The sequence below is a fragment of the Micrasema longulum genome, unplaced genomic scaffold (genome assembly GCF_059751315.1).
Source record: "Micrasema longulum isolate JH-2025_06_02 unplaced genomic scaffold, ASM5975131v1 h1tg001152l, whole genome shotgun sequence".
Taxonomy (NCBI): domain Eukaryota; kingdom Metazoa; phylum Arthropoda; class Insecta; order Trichoptera; family Brachycentridae; genus Micrasema; species Micrasema longulum.
In genome coordinates, this window is record NW_028278339.1 from 108,810 (window position 1) to 133,101 (window position 24,292).

Genomic DNA, 24,292 nt, shown 5'->3' on the forward strand with positions numbered 1-24,292 from the left:
TTTAATGAAATTTTCCTAATGTTCATTTTATTGTAAGAAACATGACTAAATAAGTATTTTTATTCAAAACGTATTATTATTTTAACTTTGTTTATATGTTTTACGTATAGATATTCGTATGCATCTTAAATCTGCTATTTTTTATTCATGAATGAAATGATAAATTAGGAACCGTTAAGTGAAACGCACAGAAATTTAAATAATCCACGCTGCTAATTAGCGTATTATTAAACTATGTCTATCGTCTTCATAGAAATCGCATCCCGCCTGGCATTTATTTATTTATTTTGTTTACAAACAATAAAAAATAATACACAGAAACATTAAAATAAAAAAAACGCACAACCTATTTTTCATCAATTACATGTTTACACTAATGAAATACATATTTAAACAAAATAACCAATAACCCACTATTTTATAATATAAATTAGAAATGGTATAAAATAAATTACATACACTTATTAGTGCAGTTTTAAGTTTTAATGTAATTTATTAATTATTCGGAAAATATTGTTTTTAAATCAATACCAATTTTTTTTTTTTTAAATCGAATAATTAATATTCGATTATATCAACTACTCGTATCAACAGGTTAAATAATATTCATTAGAACTTTACGAAGAGTTTTTACGAATGTTTTAGTGGAATAGTAATGTACCGCCATTATTCGTTTCAATTAGCTTCGATAATAATATCGATTTATCGTTTATAAAAACAGATATTTATTAATATTAAAGTAAATTTATATATACTTCGGTAAAATTTATATTTGAATACATTATCACCAAACCCTTATCAGAACCCAATGGTGCATGGGGCAGTGCATTGTTGATTTGAATGTATATATAACTTGAATCATTATATTGACATAATAAAGTAATAATTGCATACAATAAACATTAACGTATGCGAGTGTAAGAGTCTTTGTTTACACCTTCAACTTAAGTAAGCAGAAAATTATTTATCAACAAAATTACTAAAACAATCAAATTATACAACAAAAAAAAGAATTAAAAATACTTTATTGGTAAACCACTTTATTTGTTCACACATCTGACTAGTTTCGGCTACAAAACTTTTCCCTATGTAGGGTTTTTTAACAAGTAAACATACATAATACATATATTCGGTTGTGTAAACAAATACAGTGGATCACAAAACAGTATTTTTTATTCTCAAATAAAAATTATATATTACGATGATCCACAATGTTAGTTTTACAAACATCTAAAATAATATAATGACATTTTGTTCATCATCATCAAACCCTTATTCGCACCCAATGGTGTATAAGGTACTGGAGATGCAAGTAATGATGTGCCGCGGAAAAAATCCCGAGAGCGTAACTCCCCGGAGCGGGAGTACATTTCTCCACATACCCGAAACCGTTTTAAAGACTGTGGGTCTTCCTATCAGTTATACCCATGCCAAAAAAGCAATATTTTTGTCAATAAATGAGTTGATCTTTTAAAATTGCCAATTTCATATATTATTTCAATTAAATTTAACTCTACTACGTTCACTATGAGTTTGAGAGATAATATGAATGGTCTTAGTCGGATATTTTCATTCATCCTTATGAACATACGTGTGTATACTGCAAGCATAAATGGTAGCAAAAACGGTATTTACTTGTATTACAATAGCCTATGTCCATTTTAGTAATTTTATAAATTTTGTAACATCAGATAAGATTATTTTCATAATTATTTTTAAATTTTCTAATTCCGACGTCCTTCATATAAGTCACCAAAAGATAAATCGTATAATCGTGCATTGACTAAATTATGCATTTATCCCATAATAACCAATGCAGGTAGATTTACTATTGAAACTATTATTTTACGTAGATTATGGCCAGTAATCAAACCCAAGACCTTAAATATTTTAGGTGAACGCACCAACCACTACATTTCGAGACAGATTTATCTCCATTCGATTTCCTGATTCAGATTTTTCACCTGCGAGTAGTCTCCGAGGCGAAAACACTCGTCCAGGGTTCTGGTTTTATTTCACATACAGAACTGTAATTTTTATCTGCCCGGACGGACGAAGAAAAAAGATGCATGTGCAATGTTCATTGTTTGTATGCACACATAAATAAACATGTGAAAAAGTTATTCATATTCCAATACATATAGAATACATATTGTTTATGTTTAACTTATTTTTTTATGAACAAATAACTTCATTATTGATGATTTAAAAAAATCATTCTTACATTTATTTACATATTATTCATTCATACATATAATCATATATGTATGTGTGTATATGAGTACTTACATGTATATTTATATTTTTGTTTTTATTACTTTGTTAAAAATTTTACATATTTTTGAATTTGGATTTGTTCTTAACAATTTTACACCGATTGATAAGGTGGTTGATAGCTTTCCTCATAAAGGTTTGAAAAAAACAAATATTTTTCAAAAATCATTGTTCAATAAGTCTACTTATATTCACTACACATTGTCACATCTATACACACCCATACATATATACACTCATACACACACCCTCACACAATATATATATAGTCACCCCCACTAACATGTACAATAACACTGATGCATTATAACAAGTAGGTACTTAGTATAAATATTATTTGGTTATGGTAAAAGTTATCCTCATAATGGCATTGAGACACATTATATATATGTATATATTTCTACCGACATATTAAAACCATTGTATAAATTCTATAATGTATATTTTTTTTAGTACACAAAGTTAGAGTTAACTCTAATGGACCAGTGAAGTTTACATATTATATTACATGCTAAGGTTATCAATTAACTGCTTGAATTTTTCAAGTACGATGATATTGTAAGGAAAAAAAAAATAAATAAAGGTAATTTAAAAATTAAAATCCAAGTAAAAAGGTTATGTTAAAAATTCCTAGTTGGTATTTACATAAATGGAAATAATATTATAATGAATAAAAAAAAATACAAAAAGTAATTAAAAAGTAAGAGTTAACATAAATAAGAATAAAAAAACATCATCAAGTGCACAAACCATTTTTTTTTAAAAAGAAAAAATATATATTTACGTACATATTTTAAGGGATTAAAAATACCTATGAGAATCAACTTCAAAAGAAATAAATGACAATAAATTTAAGTTAATTCAAAATATTAATGTTAGGAAGATGGAAAAAATCAGTCTAGTCAATCTAGAGGGGACACGGTAAGCATGCAGATTAATTAATTTTGGGGAATCAAATTTATTATTCACAGTTTTGTAAAGCAGGATCTGATCGTAAATATCTTTTCTGTGTGTTTATGAATCAAGGTTATAAAATTTTAAAAAAGCTAGGTATATAATTTGGAAAATGCAAATTAAATTTGTATAAATATATATATGTATATATATATCTTTATAAATATAATTCCTCTGTACGTGTGATGTCACCGTACTCCTCCTAAACAGCTTAACCGATTTACGTGCGGTTTTCAGAGAAATATAGACCTTTGCGCTGTGCGTGTTCGTAGATATTAAAATCTTAAATCTAATATGTAAAAGAGAAGAAAAGAGCATAAATATGTAATTCATAGATCTACCAGGGTTGCATTCGAGAAGAATGCATTTACAAAAAAATGGAAAGATATTGTTATTTTGTCTATAAAAAAGTTTGTTTTTGAATGTTTACAAACAGCATTTGTTTTTTGTAGATCTCAATCAAATTCTTTCCTTAAATTCGTTAAAATTACTACCCATTATTTCTTTTTAGTGGATTTTTAGTAACACTAAAATAATATTAAATTCAATACATTTTTAAAAATCGTATTCCTAGATAAGTACACCTCTCTGTTGGTGAGAAGACCGGAGTTTGACGTTTCCAAAAAGAATGCCATATTTGAAAAAATATTTATTTTATGTTTTGGAATTCAACCATAAACAAGTACCTGCTCAAATTAAATATTAACAATTTTTAGCTTTGGAATTTAATCACAAACTAGTACCTAGGTACCTACTTATCAATTAAAAATCTTTTTCCAAGCTAATAGCAGGCAAGCCAACGCGCATCTTTGGGGCAGGACAACGTCTGACGGGTCCGCTAGTATATATATATGTAATGATCCCGTTACTTCGAATCGACATTCGAATATTCAAATTGATACTTTAGGAATGAAATCGTTCCAGAGTTCCCATCCCCTTCTCACACACACAAATACAATTGTACCAAATATGCGATATCGCATGGGTAGGCGCTGCACATGTGAAATGGGCCGATGGCTCGATGTTTTTTCATAAACCGGTTTAAATTAATATACCCATATAAAATGGTGTTTTGCATCAGTTTGAGAAGTTGCCTTTACTTATCAGTTAGTTGCCACTTGAACATCGTACAAGAAATACGTAAAATATTTATTTCATTATGTTGGTCATACTCGGTTTGTTTATTGTAGGAATTTTCTTGACTTCTGCAGGTACGTATTCAAAACACATATTTCATTTTAAGAGATATTAACATTTTTTTCCTTAAAAGGTCATTTTGCAAACATCACCCTAAAATATAATATATTGCTTTATTTTTGTGTGTAAATATAGTATTTTCATACTGTTTTAATAAATTAATGTCAATGTCTATGACAAGGACCTTTGTTATCGAGAAATTTTGTTAAGATGTAAATAAAAAAATAAAAACATATTTTTATTTAAAATTTACACTCCATCATTTCTTTCGTTATATACTTGCCACTTGTGTATTACAGACTGATCGTCCTACTTTTATGTAACAGTTAATTGAAATGTGCAGTCAAGCAGTGCCCTATGCATTATCAGGTACTGATGTGATGTGAAACTGCGTTTTGCAGATATTATAACAATAATTATAGATAACATAATAGGTATTGCCTAACAAGCGTAAAACCCTTTTAATAAGTTAATCAATAACCATTATTTGTCATTTGATAAACTGTATCTGTAATTCTATTATATTTTTTTAAATATTATGCTGTAGAAGTATTTTTTTTATAGTTAAAATTAGAATAGTTAAACAGTTAAAAATTATTTTGATTCGAATACTTGAAATCAATATTTTATATTATTTTTCAAACTTAGTTAAGTTTAAATAATTTTTTTAGTTTATTAATCGGATCTCTCGAAGTAATAACGCGCTACCGCTTATAGAGAAGCCATATACTATATTGCATAGAATAAAAGCGTTGCACATTTTTGGCTAAGTTTTTGGTTTAACAACGCGTAAAGAACGCATTCGTCACTGTCCTTGGCCTTGCTCATTTATAACGTGGAAATATCTTTATTTTATAATATTAATAAAACCATAATTATAAAAATAAAAATTGGAATCGTTGAGGTATTTTTTTAATATTATTCTTATTTGTTTAACCTAGCGGGACCGAATGGAGGGAATTGAATCCCCCATAGACCGATTTGGTCAATTTCACTTTATGTACATAAGCATTCGGCAAACTAACAAAAATGAATAAAATACACCAATGAGTAAAATATGTGTACGCGAAAACATTAATAATTTATTGCACGGTCATGAACACTTCCAACGATTATTTTTACTTATTCTCCTGATGCCATATACCAGTAGGCGCTGGTGTCGTTTGGTCCCCCCGTTCGGATCATGAGTCATTTTCGGATGCTTAGTGAGGGAATGGTTAAAGAAAGCAAAAAAAAATATTTACGATTAAACAAAGATTATATACCTTCTAAAGACCTTTATAGGCTTTTTTATATAACAAAATTCAAAGCCAAAAAAAGGCGGAGTTACGTAAAGCCATTCCGTTTTTGTAAAAAAATAAAAGATTATAAAAATGATAAAACAAAACAAACTATATGAAAAGGAAAAGTTTTTTTCTTAACTCGGTCTTAAAAAACCTTTTCGCCAACGGATCCACACGGAGTGACCACAGATAAGCTTTCTTTTTTTTCTCTAAACAAAACATTCAGTACTTAAATACGATAAAATATTAATGTTTAAAAAAAAGTAAAGTTTGTTGAAAACAGCTAGATTAAATTATAACTATTACTAGCAATTTAAGGCTCTAGCTTTTTCTAGTTGTTTAGAGTGAGATAGTATAGATCGATTTCAGAAAAAAATTATACCTACCTTCTTAGAAAATATTGGTCTCTTAAATACACTTAAAATGCAAATTAATACGGATTAGACAGTTCTCGATTTGAGTACCCACCGCCCATTGTTTTTCTGCAAACTGTAGCTAACTTCATAACGGAAATTTACGGAAAAGGAATTACCCTATAACTTCATTTCAACTGCTTATGACTCATTGCTATGGATTATTTGTCATAATTATTACCTCGAATTGTGACTAATGGGGGGGGGGGTTGCTATTGTAATGGAATCATCAATTAGTCGATTCTTTGAATTTACTTTTGTCTTGCTAGCTTGTTCTGGGCGAATCACTGTGCGTCGGTAGAAATTCCTTACACGCTATAAAAGACCAAGAGTAAATGATAGAGAATGATTAAAAAATAATAAAACCATTTTTTTTTGCACTACAGCACAGCGGTTTTCTCCATACGACAAAAATACCTTTAAAAAATGTTTTTTTTTAAATTTAATTATCTTTGTTCAAACTTTTAAACACTATAAAAGTAATGAATATATTAACATGCGTTCTTTTTTTTTTCAATTCATCTTCAGAAGTGAGCGTATGAAAAAAAGGAACCCGTGCTATCAAAGAATCACATTTACACATTTCAAGTATTACATTTTCATCGATTCTATAAAAGCGTTTGTTTGTGTTAAGTGTTTTTCAAGTGGAATTCTAAGAACAAAATACACAACAAATAATAAAAATAAATAACATAAGAAACTGACAAAAGTCGGTTAATTAAGTAACGACAAGACTTCAAAGATTTTTTTTTTACTGGTAAATTCATTTGGAAGAAGAAAATTTTCACCCAATTTCATCAAGAAAATTTCATCTCTCAGAAGGCATCCGCAGTATATGACTCCGGAAATCTTATGTTTTATATTGTATTATTCTTTATATAATTCATGAAATTCTAATAATCATCAATAAAATTTTAGCTTTGAAATATAAGTCAAAAATTAGTAAATTAAACCTTTCAACAAAAAAAAATTGAATCAACGACAAAATTTAGACCAAAAGACTAAAATCAATAATCACAAATCTAACGCCGAGCATTTGCTGCGTCCATTATCTTATTAAATACTTCATTCTTCACAAAGCTTATTCACGAACACAATCCAATGTTCAAAATAATAAAAGCTTTACAATTAAATTAATAGAAATAAAACAAATACGTAAATGGTTGAAAGAAATTTCCATTTGGCAATTTAAAATTTACATTATGTACAAAAAGTTAAATAAATAAAGTATACTTATAATAATTAAGATATTAATAAAATAACAGTTTATATGATATTTACAAGTCTCAATTAAACAAAATACAAACACATTTCAGCATTTTTTTACAGGGATAACCCGCTACACCTCTATTTTATTTAAACTCTTTCTATATTTGAACAGTCAACGTACTTTCACTCGTCTTTTATTTATATATTGTATTTTTTCAAAATTTATGCTGTTAATACACTCATCTTTTTATTTTTATTTTTATACCAACTTTACATCTTAACACTGTTCCTATCTTTTATTTCTTCATATTGTATTTTTTTTTAAATTTATGTTGTTTATATACTCATCTCCTTTTTATACCAACTTTACTTTTTAACACTGTTCTATCTTTTGTTGCTTTATATTGTATTTTTTCAATTTAATGTTGCTTATATACTCATACTTTACGTACTGTTAGAGCTTTTGACTGAAGGCAATCAGTCATTAGCGTTACACTGATAAGTTGTAAAAAACTTGGACATAGGCTATGTCAGGGGTAGTTTTCTTTCTCAGGATTGTCCGCCAATGATAACACTTGTGCAGATACTTAATAATTTATTTATAAAGAAGAGAACAAATACAATTATTTATGTATTTGTATAACTATCGAATAATAATGACACAGCTGGGATGTGCAATCCCCTTTAATGGGGTTCCATTCCCAAAAATATCCTGTTTATTCACCTATGGCGTCGTCTTCCAGAATTTACTAATACGAATTTTTAATGCGTCAACGGGATAAATAATCAGTTTATTACATCGGGTTTTCAGGGGTGAATAATGTGTATTTTCCATGTATAAACAGGATAAAACCATCAATTAAATATAAAATTAGCGTCAATTTCAACTATCAAAAGGAAGACGCTTAATCACAAAATAACAACATGAAAAATCCCAATTATGAGTATTGATAATATGTAATGTGTTATAACAGTACCATGCCGTGATAGAGGTTGGTAAAGCTCTCTAAGATATATAATACTGTAAAGAAGTTCGAAAGTTATTTAAGAGACTTGTCAGCAGCTGGGAAAGAGAAGATATGGAAGGACGTTATGAAAATATATCACAACGGGTAGAATAATTGAGAAAACAATATTTCTAGGATTCTTTTCTTGCAACTGGCAGAAATCGAACCCGCAAAGGCGACGCCTGTATCACAGCTGGCCATCTAACCGATTGCGCCATGGCGCCTGAAGCAATTAAGGATATAATAAATTATTGAATTTAACGAACTTATAAAAACATAACATAGAAAATGGGGGAAAACCCTCACAACGGAACGTTGCGAATAAAATGTGATTATTATAAGTATGTCACACAAGTATAGCAAATAGTAAAATGACCTTTTATCAGTGTATTCGTAACCTTTTCACTATAATATTCTCTCAGAGATAAATATTGTGATGTTTCCTACTCATTTTGAAATGTTAATTTATACCGGGGAATTACCCAATAGTCGTCCGACCACGATGACGGTTGTGTTATTAGGGAAGACGGATCGTGCGAATACTCGTATGTATGCGATTATGCGCAGCTTATGTTTCACTATCGATAATAATGTTTTTTGGTAACTATATTTTAAAAAAACAAATATTTTTTTTAATTTTTTTATTTATTATATTTGTATTTATTATATTTTATAAAGGAAACAGAATACAATACAACAGACGTATCAAAACAACTAAGAAGTAAGAAGAATAATTCTTAGGTATAAAAATGATATTTTAGTTGTTTTCCAATTAGAGCATAAATTTGTTTACTGGGTGTGTCAAAATCGTTAAAACAGGGTGAATGTGTGTGAGAGAGGATGAGTATGAGAAGTTTGGTGGTATGTTTGTGTGTGCGAGAGTATGATAAAAAGTGTGATGATGTAAATGAGGATAATTGCGGTTTTTATAAAAAGATGTTTTTTTTTAATTTTTATATGGAAGTTGCGTTACTTTGCTTATAATATACAAGGTTTATATTTTAACAAATATATTTTTCTGCAATTATATTACTTCAACTTTATACCAATCTGTGATAACATTGTTTTATTCATCATCATTATCATTTCCTTTCCGCACCTGATGGTGCATAGGGCACTGCATTGGTAAACCAATCACAGCCTATCTTGATTATTTTGGTTACGTAAAGGCAAGATGATCAGTTTTACGCTTCAGGTGTCAGTCCAAGGACTATGAAATATTCAATACTAAATAAGTATTTTAAATAAGAATCGAACCCGAGATCTCTTGCACGGTAGGCAGACGCGCTGACCATTACACCACGAGGCCGACTAACATATTTAATGTCGGTTTATTTTAAGTCCTGACAAAGGAACAGTCGTGTTCTAAAACTGGTCGGTGTATTAGGTTTATTTAAAGCTGTAGTCTGGTAAAACGCACGCAAAATGAGGAAACCACTCGATGCTTGCCCTCATTGGTACCGGTAAGGTCATAAAAATGTTAATAAGATATTGGTATAAAATTATTATCTTCTTTTTTTAAAAAAAAAAGAATATAGTTGTATAAAAAAAAGGTTTCAACTAAAATATCACAATAAATAATTAGCGAAGGCATAATTATTCTTAGAAATAAAGGAAAATGTCACACGAAAATATATGTGATTTAAAATGCTTGAATTTTTTTTTAAAATAAAAAAAAATAATTGCTTCGGCCACTTTCTTGTTAAATTTATTATCTTCAAATTATTACAACAAATTTTAGTTCGATACATAGTCTTTTTTTGAGATCCCAGATACCTAAATTTGAAATGGCGTAATCTGCCGGTCTAAAAGTAATATTTTAGTAACATAATACTTTTGAGTATATTTTAACAGAAATACATTTAAAAATTATTGTTTTTATCTAATTTATGTTTTTTATTTATTTATTTTTTTTGCTCGATAAAAAAAACACTCGTTTTAAAATGGCAAAATCGTATGAATTCCTCATTTTGCGTACGTTTTACCAGACTACAGCCTTAAGTGATTGTACACAAAATAAATATGTAAATACTTAAATATTCAATAAGTCATACATATATTACATGTTTTGACTTGTTAAAACGCGTTAGTTAAAACACGTACCATATAAACACGAATATATTCTGTTATCTCTTCGTAGTTAACCTACGCCCAGAGTTGCCAGACTCGATGAAGCGAAAAAAGGTAGATTCAGAAAAATAAATCGGTAGATTTCTGTAGATTTAGGGTTTATCATACCCCTTAATTTATTTTTGAATATTTTATTTTTATTATTTCTGGCTGCGATATGATCCCACTTGCTATTTACACACTTACATACACCTAAACACTTACTCTCACACAAATACACATAAACACTCATCTACACTTACTATCATACGAACACACATAAACACACCCTTTTGTTGTACCACAATTTAATTTGTATGATTCTTATTTTGAAATTTTGCTGATCGGTCTTTAAACCGTATTTTTTACATGTTATTATATCATTGTCGACTGTTTTTTTCTTTAAAATGAATAAATAAATAATAAATAAACACCACAATATTATATATTTGAAAATAACCGGGAATCACCATTCACCAATACTGAACAATTCATTTCATTGATATATACTAATGTACAATAGATAAAGAGTTTTTTAAACAATCAATAGATGGAAACCTAAGTGAGCAAATAAACAATAAATTATTATAACATGTACGTTTTATTTGTATTGAAATTTTAGTCTATGAAAAAAGGACGAGGAAATGTATACAAATCACTAGAATTTAAATAGAATTCAGTAGATCGGTAGATTGCTCCTTAAATCGGTAGATCTACCGAAAAATCAGTAGTAATGGTAGTAATGGCAACCCTACGCTCCCGTCAATGATTATGAATAGTAAATAATAAAAAAAACATGTTTAATACCTCCTTAACAAGTTTGTTGGCGTCACTGATGTGTTTCGCGTCAAGTGTATAAGAATGCATTTTACTCGTATATTACGCGCAGTGATTTTATTTTACTCCGTCGAAGGTAAATAAACTATATATATTACAAACATGCTTTCTTTGCATTGCAAGCGCGTTCAGCGCTGTTAAAAATAAACGAAGTCCGTTTACTACCTATTGAAAAAAAAAACAATTTTTTGGTCATTTTAAGATTAAATAACCATATTTCATACCTCAACAATATTTTGAGTATCTCCAAACGTTTGTAGACAGGCTGGATTTCCTTCCTAGGAAGTTACTAAAATCTAAATTTGTTGCTACTGAGAGGGAAACCATTTTTAAGAAGGTAATATGAAATTCTAGGCATTTACAGGCCCTTCGAGCGGTAGGTCACTTTACACACTGTGCATCAGTAACCATTCTGCCTAAGTTTAATCCTCATTTAAAAAAATATTTATTTATTTTATTCATACAAATACATACATTATATTACAAAAAAATATATAATTACGTATCCCAAACTCTATGCAGCCATGGGCCCTGTGTTGAGTTGGGATACAACAAAATGGAAAGTGAAAGGACGTATATATTTTAATACAATTTACAAGTTTTAAGCAAATATATTATTTTCATACTTCGGCACCCATACACACGCACCCTCTCCTCTTTCATTCCCACACGCACATGTATCCTCTCCCTCATTCATTCACGCATACACACATTCACATACACATGAATACAAACGTCACACAAATACAATTACTAAACTTCTTTTCTTATATATTATGTGTCATTATATTTACAGTGGATTTTTTTAATTGGCTTTAGTATTGTTAAGATTTTTCTAATTATGTTGTTTATGTAATAGCTGTGAAAATCCCAAATAAAATAAAATAAAATAAATAAAATAAATGTAATTAAATTATAGCAAAAATAAAAATTCAATAATTTTACATAAAAATACATATATTTCAACAAACATCTGGGCAACACGCTTAATAGTATATACATCTATGCAATATCCCGCAGCAGTCTCCTGCAATGATCTCTTCCAAATCCAAATTTGTACACTCTTTCTGAAAATGGTTTTCGTTTTGGAGAACCTAATATGTTCATCCAGGACATTGAACACTCCACAAAAGAGAAATTCCTCTGAGCAAACATCGTACGTGTTTTTGGAATTAAATAATTCAAATTATATTTCCCTTACTCTTTGTGAAGTAAAAGAGCTAAATCCTTTATCATGTGGGTGAGATTCATCCGGCTGAACCATTTCACCCACTAGGCAACGCCTGAAAACAAATGTTCAAATTTTATGCTTCTTATACCAGTTATTTGAATGAACCATGTTTTGAGTATGTTTAAATGTTTGTAGACATGCTGAATTTCCGCCCTAGAGAGTTATTTTTATCTAAATATGTTACAACAGATGGGTAAAACATTTTTGAGAAGAGAGTACGGAAGTCTAGGCATTTGCAGAGCTTATGACCTGTCATTAGCTGGTTTAAGTGGCTACTTTACACACTGTTTGGTATATCATAAGCCCTGTAAATGCCTCGACTTCATAAACATTTTCCCTCTCTGTTGCAACATATTTAGATATTTTATTTCTATTTAAAATACATTTATATTTAAAGCACAAAATTTGTGTATTTTTATTATATTATGATTAAAAGGGTATTTTTTTGGTAATATGAATATAAATATATCATTAGGATAAAAAGTTTGAATGTTTAAATCTAAATTTGTTGCAACAGAGGGAAAAACGTTTTTGAGAAAGGAATATGGAAGTCTAGGCATTCACAGGGCTTATGACCTGTCATTGGCTGGTTTATGTGGCCATTTTACACACTGTGTAACATCAAGCATTATGCCTATGTGTTAATATCCACATTTCCTCAACTCCTCCGTCTGTTGATTTTGGAGCACCTGCAGATAACACCTCCTACACCTGTAGATAACCTAGATGCAGATGGCAAATAGGAGCGATTCGAGGGCAGTTTCTGTGTTTGTGGAGGGGTGGGTTCAAAGGTGGGACCTGTTGGGCGCCCCTCGATCTCGACCGAGATAGCCCCCGGGCCTACTGCACCAGTAGATTGCGCGTATACGGGAGGAATGGATCCATGCTGGTCGAGGTGCGGAACTCATGTCTGTGCCGTCTTTGTCCCGGTCTAAGGGAAGGCGGAGGGTAATTAATTCTTTACTGAACAGGAGTCACCGGACGTATCAGGGCTTGAGGTTTTTGATTGCGGGTGCCCCTGTCAGTGGACATCTTTTGCTGAGGACTTCCCTGAGCACGGAATATACGTCTCCTTTATTGCTTTCGCTTGATGAGGTAAAATTCTTTAATAATTACAGTTTGAATAGGTATGAGTGGTGGCAAAAATTGGTTTGCAACCAGTAGTCTTCGGGTAAGTCTGCTGCTTTTGGGTGCGCTGCCGGTGACTGGCCTCGAGTGTCACCTAGGGACATTCTGGTGCTCCAAAGAATAGTAACTAACGTTTCCTATCACTGTCGACATAAAAGGATTAGAACTGGGTGACGGATTCTTTTGATTATTTTATTTCTACTTCCCCTTGTCCCTACCTTGTAGACGATGAGAGGGCGTTTAGAGCGACAGTGAAAGGGACATTGAAAGTTGTAAATGTAAATATTTGTTCGCGCTTTTCCTTACTGAATTTGTTTCGTAGAGGAAGAAATATAATCAATTCGTAATAAAAAAAATGCTCGCTTGTATGAGTGAATCCGAATAAATACATTTAGTCTTCAAAACTGAATCGGGTATGTGGTGGATGCATTCAATGTCGATTTTTAGTCTACAACATTGGACATACTCAAAACATTGTTTGAATATTTAAGTAATATATTTTACACTATCTACTAAAACGTACGTATTATCTACTCTATATCATTAATATGCATACAATTAATGATCGATATTATACCCCGCGATCAATTTAATTGCAGAATTGTCATAGTATTTAATAATTATTTTTAATCATTTTCCTCGATAATCTTTTGACGTGTTTGTTTTGCTCTAGCTATTTATTCAGAAGATGTGGCGTTGTTCAGACATGACTACGTGTACGATTCGTCTAGCCAGACCTTCTTTAAGCAGCACGAAGAATTGAAGAACTTCGGAGAAGCCGTTTTAACGTGTGAGATTGAAGGATCGCAGTTGGTAACGCCGCTTACTCAACAGGAGTTAGATACAATTCTCGCTGTAAAAGAAAAATCCGAACAACGATTGTGGTTAGGATTTCATGACTTGTATAATGAAGGGAACTTCATTACGTTAAATGGTTAGTAACTCTGTACCTCAATACGGTATATCTATGTTAGTCAATATATTTTACTCAAATAAGCCATTTAGCACGTGAAGTAAACCAACTGATAAAATGGACAAACTTTCGTATTCAATGTTTTAACTCTATAACCTTTTACATATTTTTTTTACTAAACTGTTGTAACAATATTTATTAATTTTAATTTATTGCAACAGAGAGGGAAAACATCATTGAGAAGGGAATATGGAAGTCTAGGCATTTACAGGGCTTATGACCTGTCATTGGCTGGTTCAAGTGGCCACTTTACACACTGTGTCACATTCACGATTCTGCCCATGTTTAACCCATTGCAGCACTAGTAAAAATGACATAATTTGTTCATGCAACACACTGTTGAATTTTGTCACATTTTTTATTACAATAACATTAAGACTAAATTAATATTTTGTAATAAATAATGTGAAATAAATTGTGATTAGTACATTTTATTATGAAATCAGTGACCAAAATATACTTATTTATGTCATTTTTATTAATAAAGTTATAATCATTCAGTTTTAATGTAAAAAAAATACAAGCCAAACCGGCAAATCGCCGGCGTTGGGGGTCAGTGACAAATTGACCTTGGCCAGCGATTCGCCGGCTTTGTGTTGCAATGGGTTAAACATCCACATTTCCTCAACTCTTCCATCTGTTGACTTTTGTGAAGTAAAGGAGCTGAAAGCATAAAGGAGCATAATAAAGGTTTCATGCATGAATGCTGCTCGATTTGTTTTCTAAAATAGACCCTTCGCGAAATTCCCTGGGTTTTCACAAGGTATTTTTTGAATAACAATTTATTTTCTTTGTTAAGGTACACCGACAACGTCAATATTCATGAACTGGTGTGAAACTGAACCAAACCAGAATGGTGATGAAGATTGCGTTGATATGCAAGCCGACGGGTACTACAATGACGTCCAATGTACTGAGATGCGAGGATTCATATGCGAAAAGAAAACATCTTCGCTATCAGCAAACCCAGAATGTAAAACTTATGACACAGGTGACATTTAAACTTTTATTCTATGGTGTTTTAGTGGTTAATGATACGTTTGAAGCGCTATTATAAGTGTCCTGACCAAATTTACTTCCATTCGCACATTAGAGTATAATTTATTCTACATATGATCAAATCATCCATAGTTTGCCCATAGAGGTCCACAGCCAAAATTCCATCCCTTTTTACGCACTTTAGGATAAAGATAGCCAGAAAACAAAATCCGCTTGAAACCTTGTACATTATAGCAAGGTCAATTATACCGCAACTCCCATCAAAATATGGAAATTATTCATTCATTCTCTCCGTTATAACATTTCCAGTGGCTTTAGAAAATCTCGTAAGGCTAAATGTGTAATCATGTATTGTTAAATTTTAAATATAAATTATCTCTTTATTCTCGTCATATTCAATTGGATTATTTGATGCGACAATGAACTTTTCGCCAACTAAAAAAATAATGCAATTTTCTTATTTATTTTGCTAGCATGCTAATGAATATTTTTTTATGTTTTTCTTAAAAAAGTTTGTGTAAAGTTTTGACAAACTAAGTTTTTTGTTCTTTTACCAGTAACATTTTTTCTCCCGGAAATAAGTTCAGTAGCTTTTTTTACTTCTTCAAAAATTTTTTTTTGCTTAAGGGGGGGATAATTTAGAGATTCGCTGAGGACAAAATTTCCAGCAGTTAATTCTTATCGAATAGTGTCATTGTTTGTATTTTAATGGATACAATAATGGGAAAGGAACATGTGTTGCTTTATCGTTTAATATTATTTTATCGAGGCAATTTTTTGCGCAGTTTATTTATCAAATTACCTCGTTTTTTACTTTCGCTGCGTGTGAGGAAATTTGACATTAGTATTTTTGATCAAAATCATAATTTGGCTCTATAGAGTGGTTTGCAAACATGGAGTTTTCCTTGTTTTTGAAAGTGTTATTTAATCCTTGTTTTGAACGACCTTCCCGTTTGGCCCACGCACTCGGCTTAGCATGTGCCGCAGCATAATATTTATGAACCTGAGTTAGTATCCCTTTCCCTTTTACTTTAATCTTTATTACCAAGCTTTTTAATTACTTTAGTATTTTTTCCTAACATTATATTTTTATATTATCTCCTTAAATTTTATTTTTTTTGCTTTACACCTATTTTTTCTTCTAAATATTCGTATTAAAAAAACCTGAAAGAAAACTTTAAATTTTTATTTTATATATTTATCCAATTATATTTATATGTGCATCTACACCATAAATTTCATAATTTATTCTAGATTTAGTATACCCATACACAGCCCATGCCTATGTGGGATTTTTATTTTCATAAATAAAGTGATATATTATGTAATAAAAAACGTACTTAATGTAAACAAAAAATTATAAATAAAATAATAATACAATAAGATTGATGATTTAGGTTAGAACCGTCAGTGGGGTCACAGTGAGTCGCATCTTGCTGGAAAGTGTGATTCTATAAAATGCTGCGAATGCCCAGTTGCATTCCACCGGCGACAATACTGACTAGTCCTACTCGTTAGCGTCCGCGTCGTGAACCCCGGGCAATGGGGTCACACTCATAACGGTGTGATCACAGCAGATAACGAGAGGATGAAAGGCGAACTTCTGGCGCCTCCAAACCTAAATCAACCAGCTAAGGGAAGGTAACCCCGACAGAAAAATCCACCAGATAAGACAACGGGAACCACTCTGGTCATCTTTTCTCAGGAATCACTGTGGCGAGTACATCCAATAAGCAGTTGTCCTGGCTGCGAAGTAGCGCAGGACTGAGATGCTTTCGCTGCTGTGATCGCCAACGTCGGGAGGCCCTGATAAGGCACCAGAAGAAGAAGACTAATTTCCCCATATCCGAATTGATATAGAATGAAATATAATACTCATCTATGTTTGCTTTTGTACTAATTAAATTACTACAATCTCCTGGGAATAATAGCTTTGCCAATTTTGTACGCGTTTTTGAATAGTTCATAAGAAGTTTAGAGTACTTGACCGAGTTGTGATGCAACTAGTTTTATTCTGTTTGTTTTCTAATTAATCGATAGATAATATCGCATTCATAATTAATATTGTGTGCGTATGATTTTATTGTATTTAATTCAATAGTAAAATTATCATTCTTTAAAAGTACACGTAAAAGTACATATATGGATTAAACTGTGAAATACAGCGAGTTTAGAGATAAAAAGTTAGGGCCGGTTGCATCAAAGTTGGTATAAATTTAGTTTAAAGTTAAATATTTAAACTTAGTTAAGGCTCAAAATCTGGTAACTGAAAAATTCCGTTGCATCAACATTATTTTAGTTAAGTTAAAGTTAAGAATGTTGCCACTGTAAAGGTTCAAGTTTCACCCTAAAGATTGTTGGGAATTTTACGCAAGCACGTACTTGTTTATTTACATGTAGCAATACACATGCCCCGCGACGCGTCTTTGGGCACAAACGTTTAAATTTCGTTCCAATTTTCAGTGTGTGCGAAAGGGCGAAGCAACACTGCGCATTCGGAGAAGAAAAAAACAAAAGGGACATCGTCCTTTTTGAACTAGATAAAAAATGAAAAGAGCAAAAGCTAAAACAAAATGAAGAACTTTTTACTCTAGAAATAGAGCAAAAAAAGGACATTTTTCGGGCAGCTATGGCAGCCTTAAATGCCCAGAAAGAGTTAGCTGAGCTCAATCTAGCTCTATTTAAAAATAAATAAACAGCATTTCAATACAGTGATGATTTAGATTTATTTTACACCACGCCGCTGATGATCAAGTCCCGTGTTTTGAAAAATAATAAACATTTAAAAATTCAAATAATTATTAGTTTGTCACTTTTTTGACATTCGAAATCTTGCGATAAAGTCGGACTCTTCCCACAAAAAAATGGTCCGTTCGTGGTTTGAACAGTTTTTGTTTTCGGTTTAGAATATACTCGATGATAAATTCGTCATCGGAAGACGAAAATTCAGATAAAATGGACATTTTGTGTAACTTTTCACAGATCGATCAATAGATTTCAAGACTCACGACGCTTTTTTGACAGATGGCAGATCGCATTTAACTTTAAACGGTCCCCTGGCGGCCGGTCAAATAAAAGTAACTTTTTTGTAAATATTTAGTTAACTTTTTTTGATGCAACGCATTTTGACATAAAAGTAACTTTTATTTGACTTTAGCCCTGACTTTAACTTAACTTGTGTCGATGCAACCGGCCCTTAGAGAGATATAAAAATTATCAAACTTTTATTATTTTTTTACATTTAATAAAAACACAAAAAAGTTTTAAATAAAATAATAAAAACTAAAAACATTTGTAGAATAGGTAATCTAAATAAAAAATAATAAAAATTAAAAACATTTGTAGAATAGGTAATCTAAATAAAAAATAATGAAGACTTTAAACATTTGTAGAATAAGTAATCTAAATAAAAAATATTGTCAAGCGTCCTGCGCCAATGCCGCCACAACCTTGATTCCTATAAATACGCAATTTTAAGCTTAGCTTATAGATACATACCTACACACGTGAACCTAATATGTCGTGATATCATTTTGTTTTCTGTTATAAAAATCATAAAGCAAAAATAACTATACCTTTTTTTACAGAATACCGGTACGAACCATTGGCAGATCGCTGTTATAAACTCCACAAACATCCCGCGAGCTGGCACGACGCCGTTAAGGCGTGTTCCGTTGAGGGAGCACATCTAGGAATCATAAACAGTCCAGACGAAGCCAAAATATATGTGGAAATTGTAAAAACACTTCCGATAAATGTATATAATCAAATCGATTGGATATTTCTTGGTTTTAGTGATCTTATAATAGAAGGATCTTACAGGAGCATCAGTGATGGCAAGTGTTTCTTTTTATTTAATCGAAATATTAATAATATTCAAAGATATGAAAATGATGATTATAATTATAATTACACCATCAATTGTAAAACCAAACCAAAACGCTAAGATGGTAATAAATAAGATTGCAAAAAAATATCAATTTTGGGAAGGATCAGAAGATTTATTGATAAGGACTCCTGCAAAACTATTTACAAAGCAATTATTTAACACGTTAACTACTGTAGTAGCATTTTATTTTTATCAAACATAGATAAACTAACTGTATTACAAAATAAAGCCTTTAGAATCATTTTGAAAAAAAACAGATATACGAGGGTAAAGTCGATGGTAAATGAAATGAAATTATTAACATATAAACAAAGAATATTTTACAATACAATGATATTTGTTCATAAAATTATAAACTCTAATAAAAAAACAGAATTTTGGAAAAAAATTGATCGGAACCAGCATGAACACGATCACAATACTAGAGAAAAGAACAAAATTAGACTTCCATTTAGGAAAAAGGCAAAGTCACAAAATTCAATTTTATTTAAAGCAATTAAAAAGTATTACGAAATGGAAAAAAATATTTATGAAGAAAAAAACATATCAAAATTTAAAATAATGGTCAAGACATATGTGATAAACAATTTATAAATTAAATATATTTGTAATGTTATTATTAGAACACACATAACAAAATGTATGATATGTGTGCCCTACTTTAAGATTTAAATAAAAAAAAAATTTAAAAAAAAATAAATAACAAAACCAAAGAAAAACTCAACGTATCAACTTGTGTCGCTTTAGGAAAAACAAATATATTGTAATAATTTGTGTCGTTTGAGAACAAACAATGTAAACAATATTACGTTGTGTCGCTTTAGGAAAAACACGTGAACAGTATAAACTCATGTCCCTTTAGAAAAAACGACGTGAACAGTATTAACTTGTGTCGATTTAGAAAAAAAAATAAGTCATAAAACAGATACAACCCCAGTCATTTCGTTAGGGCACATCACCCGCGCGTGGGCAAAAAATTTTCGTCAAAATGGTTCCAGACTACTAACGCATACAATTGCAATTTTTAAACACACACTGCTTCACGTTGCACCGAGGGTCAAATAGATGCTTTCTTGGCAAATTAATTATTTATAACTCAGAATGAAGTTGGATCATTTAAATACTTATACCTTTGAAACTTAAATTTTATGCTCGTTCTTCATCGAGTTTTCACATTTAATTACAAAAAAACCCATTTATTTATCAAAATAAAATCATATAAAGAGTCAATTAAAAATTGACTCGTTTTTAATTTTCCTATTATAACATCCTATTTATATTTAAGCACGTAAAGATTTTTAAAGAACAACGCATTTTTCATTTGAATGCATAATTCATTTTACGATATACCAACACAGGTATAGAGAGAATTACAGTCACCAATTTTAAGAAAACACACAACAATAGAGATGGGTGTATTTATGTATTTAATTGACACTTTTGCGGAAACGAAACAAAAATAAAAAGTCACAATTTTGTTTCGTAAGTTCGTTCGTTTATTATATATCCATTTCACTCTGAGATGGATATGTTCTCATTATCACTATGGCAGCATCATCTGCATGGCATGTGATGATAATGACCTTATCTCCCTTAGTAGTCATTACTTTTTTTTATTCTTAAAAGCGTTTTTTTTTATATATATTTATTCTGCTTGTGTAAGAAAAGGTTTTTGGCATATTTATTGTTGTGCTATATTTAGTTATAAAGGTACTAAACTTGCTTTGTTTCTTTGTTGTTGTGTTATTTTCTAAATGCTAATATTATTTATGTCCCGAATTGAGTTGTTGTAAATCCTGGGAATGTAATTTAACGTATTATACTTTGTGTTATATGATTTATAAATTAAATAAATAAATAAACAAAAGATATTGAGCCCTAGAAAAAGATTCATGTTTTGACGAGGTATTTTTAAAATTTGGCTAGGACTACTACAAAAACTTTAAACATCCTATTAAAATATCACATTTTAGCATATTTCAGGCCACTCCCCCTTAAGCATCAGTTTTTTTTTAAATAAAAAAATTACAAATGCGAAAAACCGATTTGCGTAAAACCAATCAAATGCATTTATTTTTTTAGAAACGTTTTGTGTATTATTTGGTCACTAAAAATGTTTAAAAATGCTTTTTATGGTCTTCAATTACAAGTGTTGAAATTGAGTGAAAAATCAGACCCAATTTTTTGTAGGAAAATTTCTTGAAGATGTTGGATACAACGAATGGCGTCCTGGGCAACCCGACAACTACAACAATGAAGACTGTGGAACCATGTATAAGGAAGGCCAATTAAACGATTTAGACTGTGCAAGCAAAAACTTGTTTATCTGTGAAAAAAAATTAAACAAAAAAGTTTCTGTAAACATTGATATTAGATTTGGGAAAGCAGTATAAAAAAATACTACGAACTCGCGTAAGAAAATTCCAAAACCATTTTTTTTATCATGTTCTGTATTGTTCAATTTAATTCATGTTTTTTTACCGACACGTCTGAAGTTATTCCTTAAAAATATATTTAAGTCATATCTTATATTATTTTTTTAATGTTGGGTACAGAGACGCAGAATTAAATAGACACACTATTGTAATGTATTTTTTAATTTATTTATTAATTTTTTCGTAAATTTTGAGACACTAAAAATAATGTGTACTCGTCGCAAGGACACTTTACAATACATTTTTTTTCACTTTAGAATATACATTGAAAACATAATATACATATATACAATGACTTATTTTCTTTTATCTTCTTCTTAATATCTTCTTCTTTTTCTTCAGCCTTGTTCTCTCCACTGCTGGATAAAGGACTCTTTTAAACGCTTCGGTTGTTTTTTTTAAAGGAAATATTATTCATTGATGCACTTTTTGTTTATAAAAACACAGAATGTAATTCAAAAGTACTGCTTAAGTGGTATAAAAGCTAATAATATCAGGTCCAATACAAGTATGTGTCCTAATCAGCACGTTAGTTTTATATTTTTGTGCATCTGTTATGGTGAAGGTGTATAGTGAGATTTGCATGTTAATCTAGTTAGTGTTCTGACAAAGAGACGGATACGTTTCGAAACTGGTAGACATAGAAAAGTCAGTAAGTAATTACATACAACTGTTTTATAAAATTAAATAAAATGTTTGACCACAAAGTTTATGCTTTAAATATTAACAAATTATCTTATTATATGTAGATACATATAAAATAGATATTTTGTATTTGTGTAGCCGAATATTTTAATTTAAAAACTAGTTTTGATTAGTACATAAATAGTATGATATGGAATACGTTTAAGTTAACATGTAATGCATTCCTTAAAAATAATTTTCTTTAAAAAAATATCGTGACCATACAAGGAAAACTGATTTAAGTAAAAATTTTGCGATTTTGAAATTTTTTCACCAAGTTTTAGAACTATGAGTTATCTTTTACTGATAAAAAAAAACAAGTCCAATAATATCTCAATTTATTTTTACAAAATTGATAATTGTATTTTGATCAAGTTTGTCTCTGCTACAGAAAATATTGACAAAATCAAAACACTTCCGTACTTGGCATAATATATTGCTAATGTTAAGCAAATCAAACTTAAAATCAAATTGTACCAAATAGCAAAACTATTGTTTTGCAACTATGTGAAACTTCAATCTCAATTTGCCGACAAACGAAAATTGTGACTCGGTAAGTTTTCCTTGTATGCTCACGATATTTACATCATTCAAGAACGAAATGTTTAAGTCAAATTTCTTCAATTCTACGCCAGGAAAGAAAAAACAATGTTTACCTAAATGGGCAATCAGCGAAGCTTGTGACTTGGGTCATCAGTCGTGTTTTAGCCATGATAGTCATCGCGCTAACGATGAAGCTTGCAGTACTTCTGTCACAAATAGTAATTGTCATATCAATTTTGGGAAATGTGCGTTTGCTTTCAGTTTCATGTAAGTACGGTTTTTATATTTTTTACATTGTTAATTCATAGAAAGGAAGCTTGCTTTTGTACCTTAACTAATAAAATGTTTAATTATGTATCATAGTTCTCATTATTTTTCGAAAAATATTTGCTTATTTTTACTTAAATATGCTATAAATAGTATGTTTATCAGCAAACCCTTTATCCATACCCATAGAATTAAGAATAGTCCAGAAGGAGCGTAGAATCATATTTAAATACATCGAATTGCAACAAAAAAAAACACCCCCTTTGTCCCATTTTCACCGCGCGCATGCGTGAAGCCGCGGATGTTGCCAGATCACGAAAAATATAATCATAACACAAATGTAAGATAATATATTTTTTTTAAGCTCTCTAAAATTTTATTGTACCCGTGGAAAAATAGATCGACACAACAAAGTAGATAAGGAAAGGGTAATTTAATAAGAGTAATTGAATTAATGAACTTTGAACTTAAAAAATGAAACAAATTTTATTTTACATGAAGCGGATATTAAGCGGATATTATTTTATGTCATATTAAATAATATATGATGAGCAAAGTAGCGTAAAAAAATTGACTACCCTGGCAACACTAACAAAATGTCCATTTGGTTTTCTTTGACAATCTGACAGATGGAAAAGTAATTAAAATTTTAAGTAATGCAATGGGATCCCATCCTGTATCTTCAAGATCCCAACTTTTAGGCAGAATAAATAAAGATTATAATTTTTTTTTAAATATGGTATAAAGTAAATGGTTAAATTAACTTCTTCGCATAATTGAAAATAGAAAAGACCAAAAATATTAGGAAGCATATTGAGTAATAAATAGGTGTTTCTATAATAAATCGATTATATATATTA

General features: G+C 30.3%; 1 protein-coding gene across 2 annotated transcripts; it reads left to right on the top strand.

Annotated features, from left to right (window-relative positions):
- Positions 1-4,337: 4,337 nt before the first annotated feature.
- LOC148276746 (C-type mannose receptor 2-like) lies at positions 4,338-22,090 on the top strand. Of its 2 annotated transcripts, none has more exons than XM_088233832.1 (5): positions 4,338-4,439; positions 14,316-14,576; positions 15,415-15,606; positions 19,202-19,450; positions 21,694-22,090. In XM_088233832.1, the coding sequence occupies exons 1-5, from the start codon at positions 4,388-4,390 to the stop codon at positions 21,894-21,896; spliced, it is 957 nt and encodes a 318-aa protein (XP_088089958.1). In that variant the 5' UTR covers positions 4,338-4,387; the 3' UTR covers positions 21,897-22,090. The 2 variants fall into 2 exon arrangements, with proteins under 2 accessions (XP_088089958.1, XP_088089957.1); XM_088233831.1 differs by lacking the exon at positions 4,338-4,439 and adding an exon at positions 11,235-11,359.
- The last annotated feature ends 2,202 nt before the right edge of the window (positions 22,091-24,292 follow it).

Excerpts from the sequence above, each read along its gene's own strand:
- LOC148276746 (XM_088233832.1), top strand. The coding sequence starts at position 4,388 with ATGTTGGTCATACTCGGTTTGTTTATTGTAGGAATTTTCTTGACTTCT. Across the intron at positions 4,440-14,315 it reads AATTTTCTTGACTTCTGCAG|CTATTTATTCAGAAGATGTG; the intron begins GTACGTATTCAA and ends GTTTTGCTCTAG. Across the intron at positions 19,451-21,693 it reads TTACAGGAGCATCAGTGATG|GAAAATTTCTTGAAGATGTT; the intron begins GCAAGTGTTTCT and ends AATTTTTTGTAG.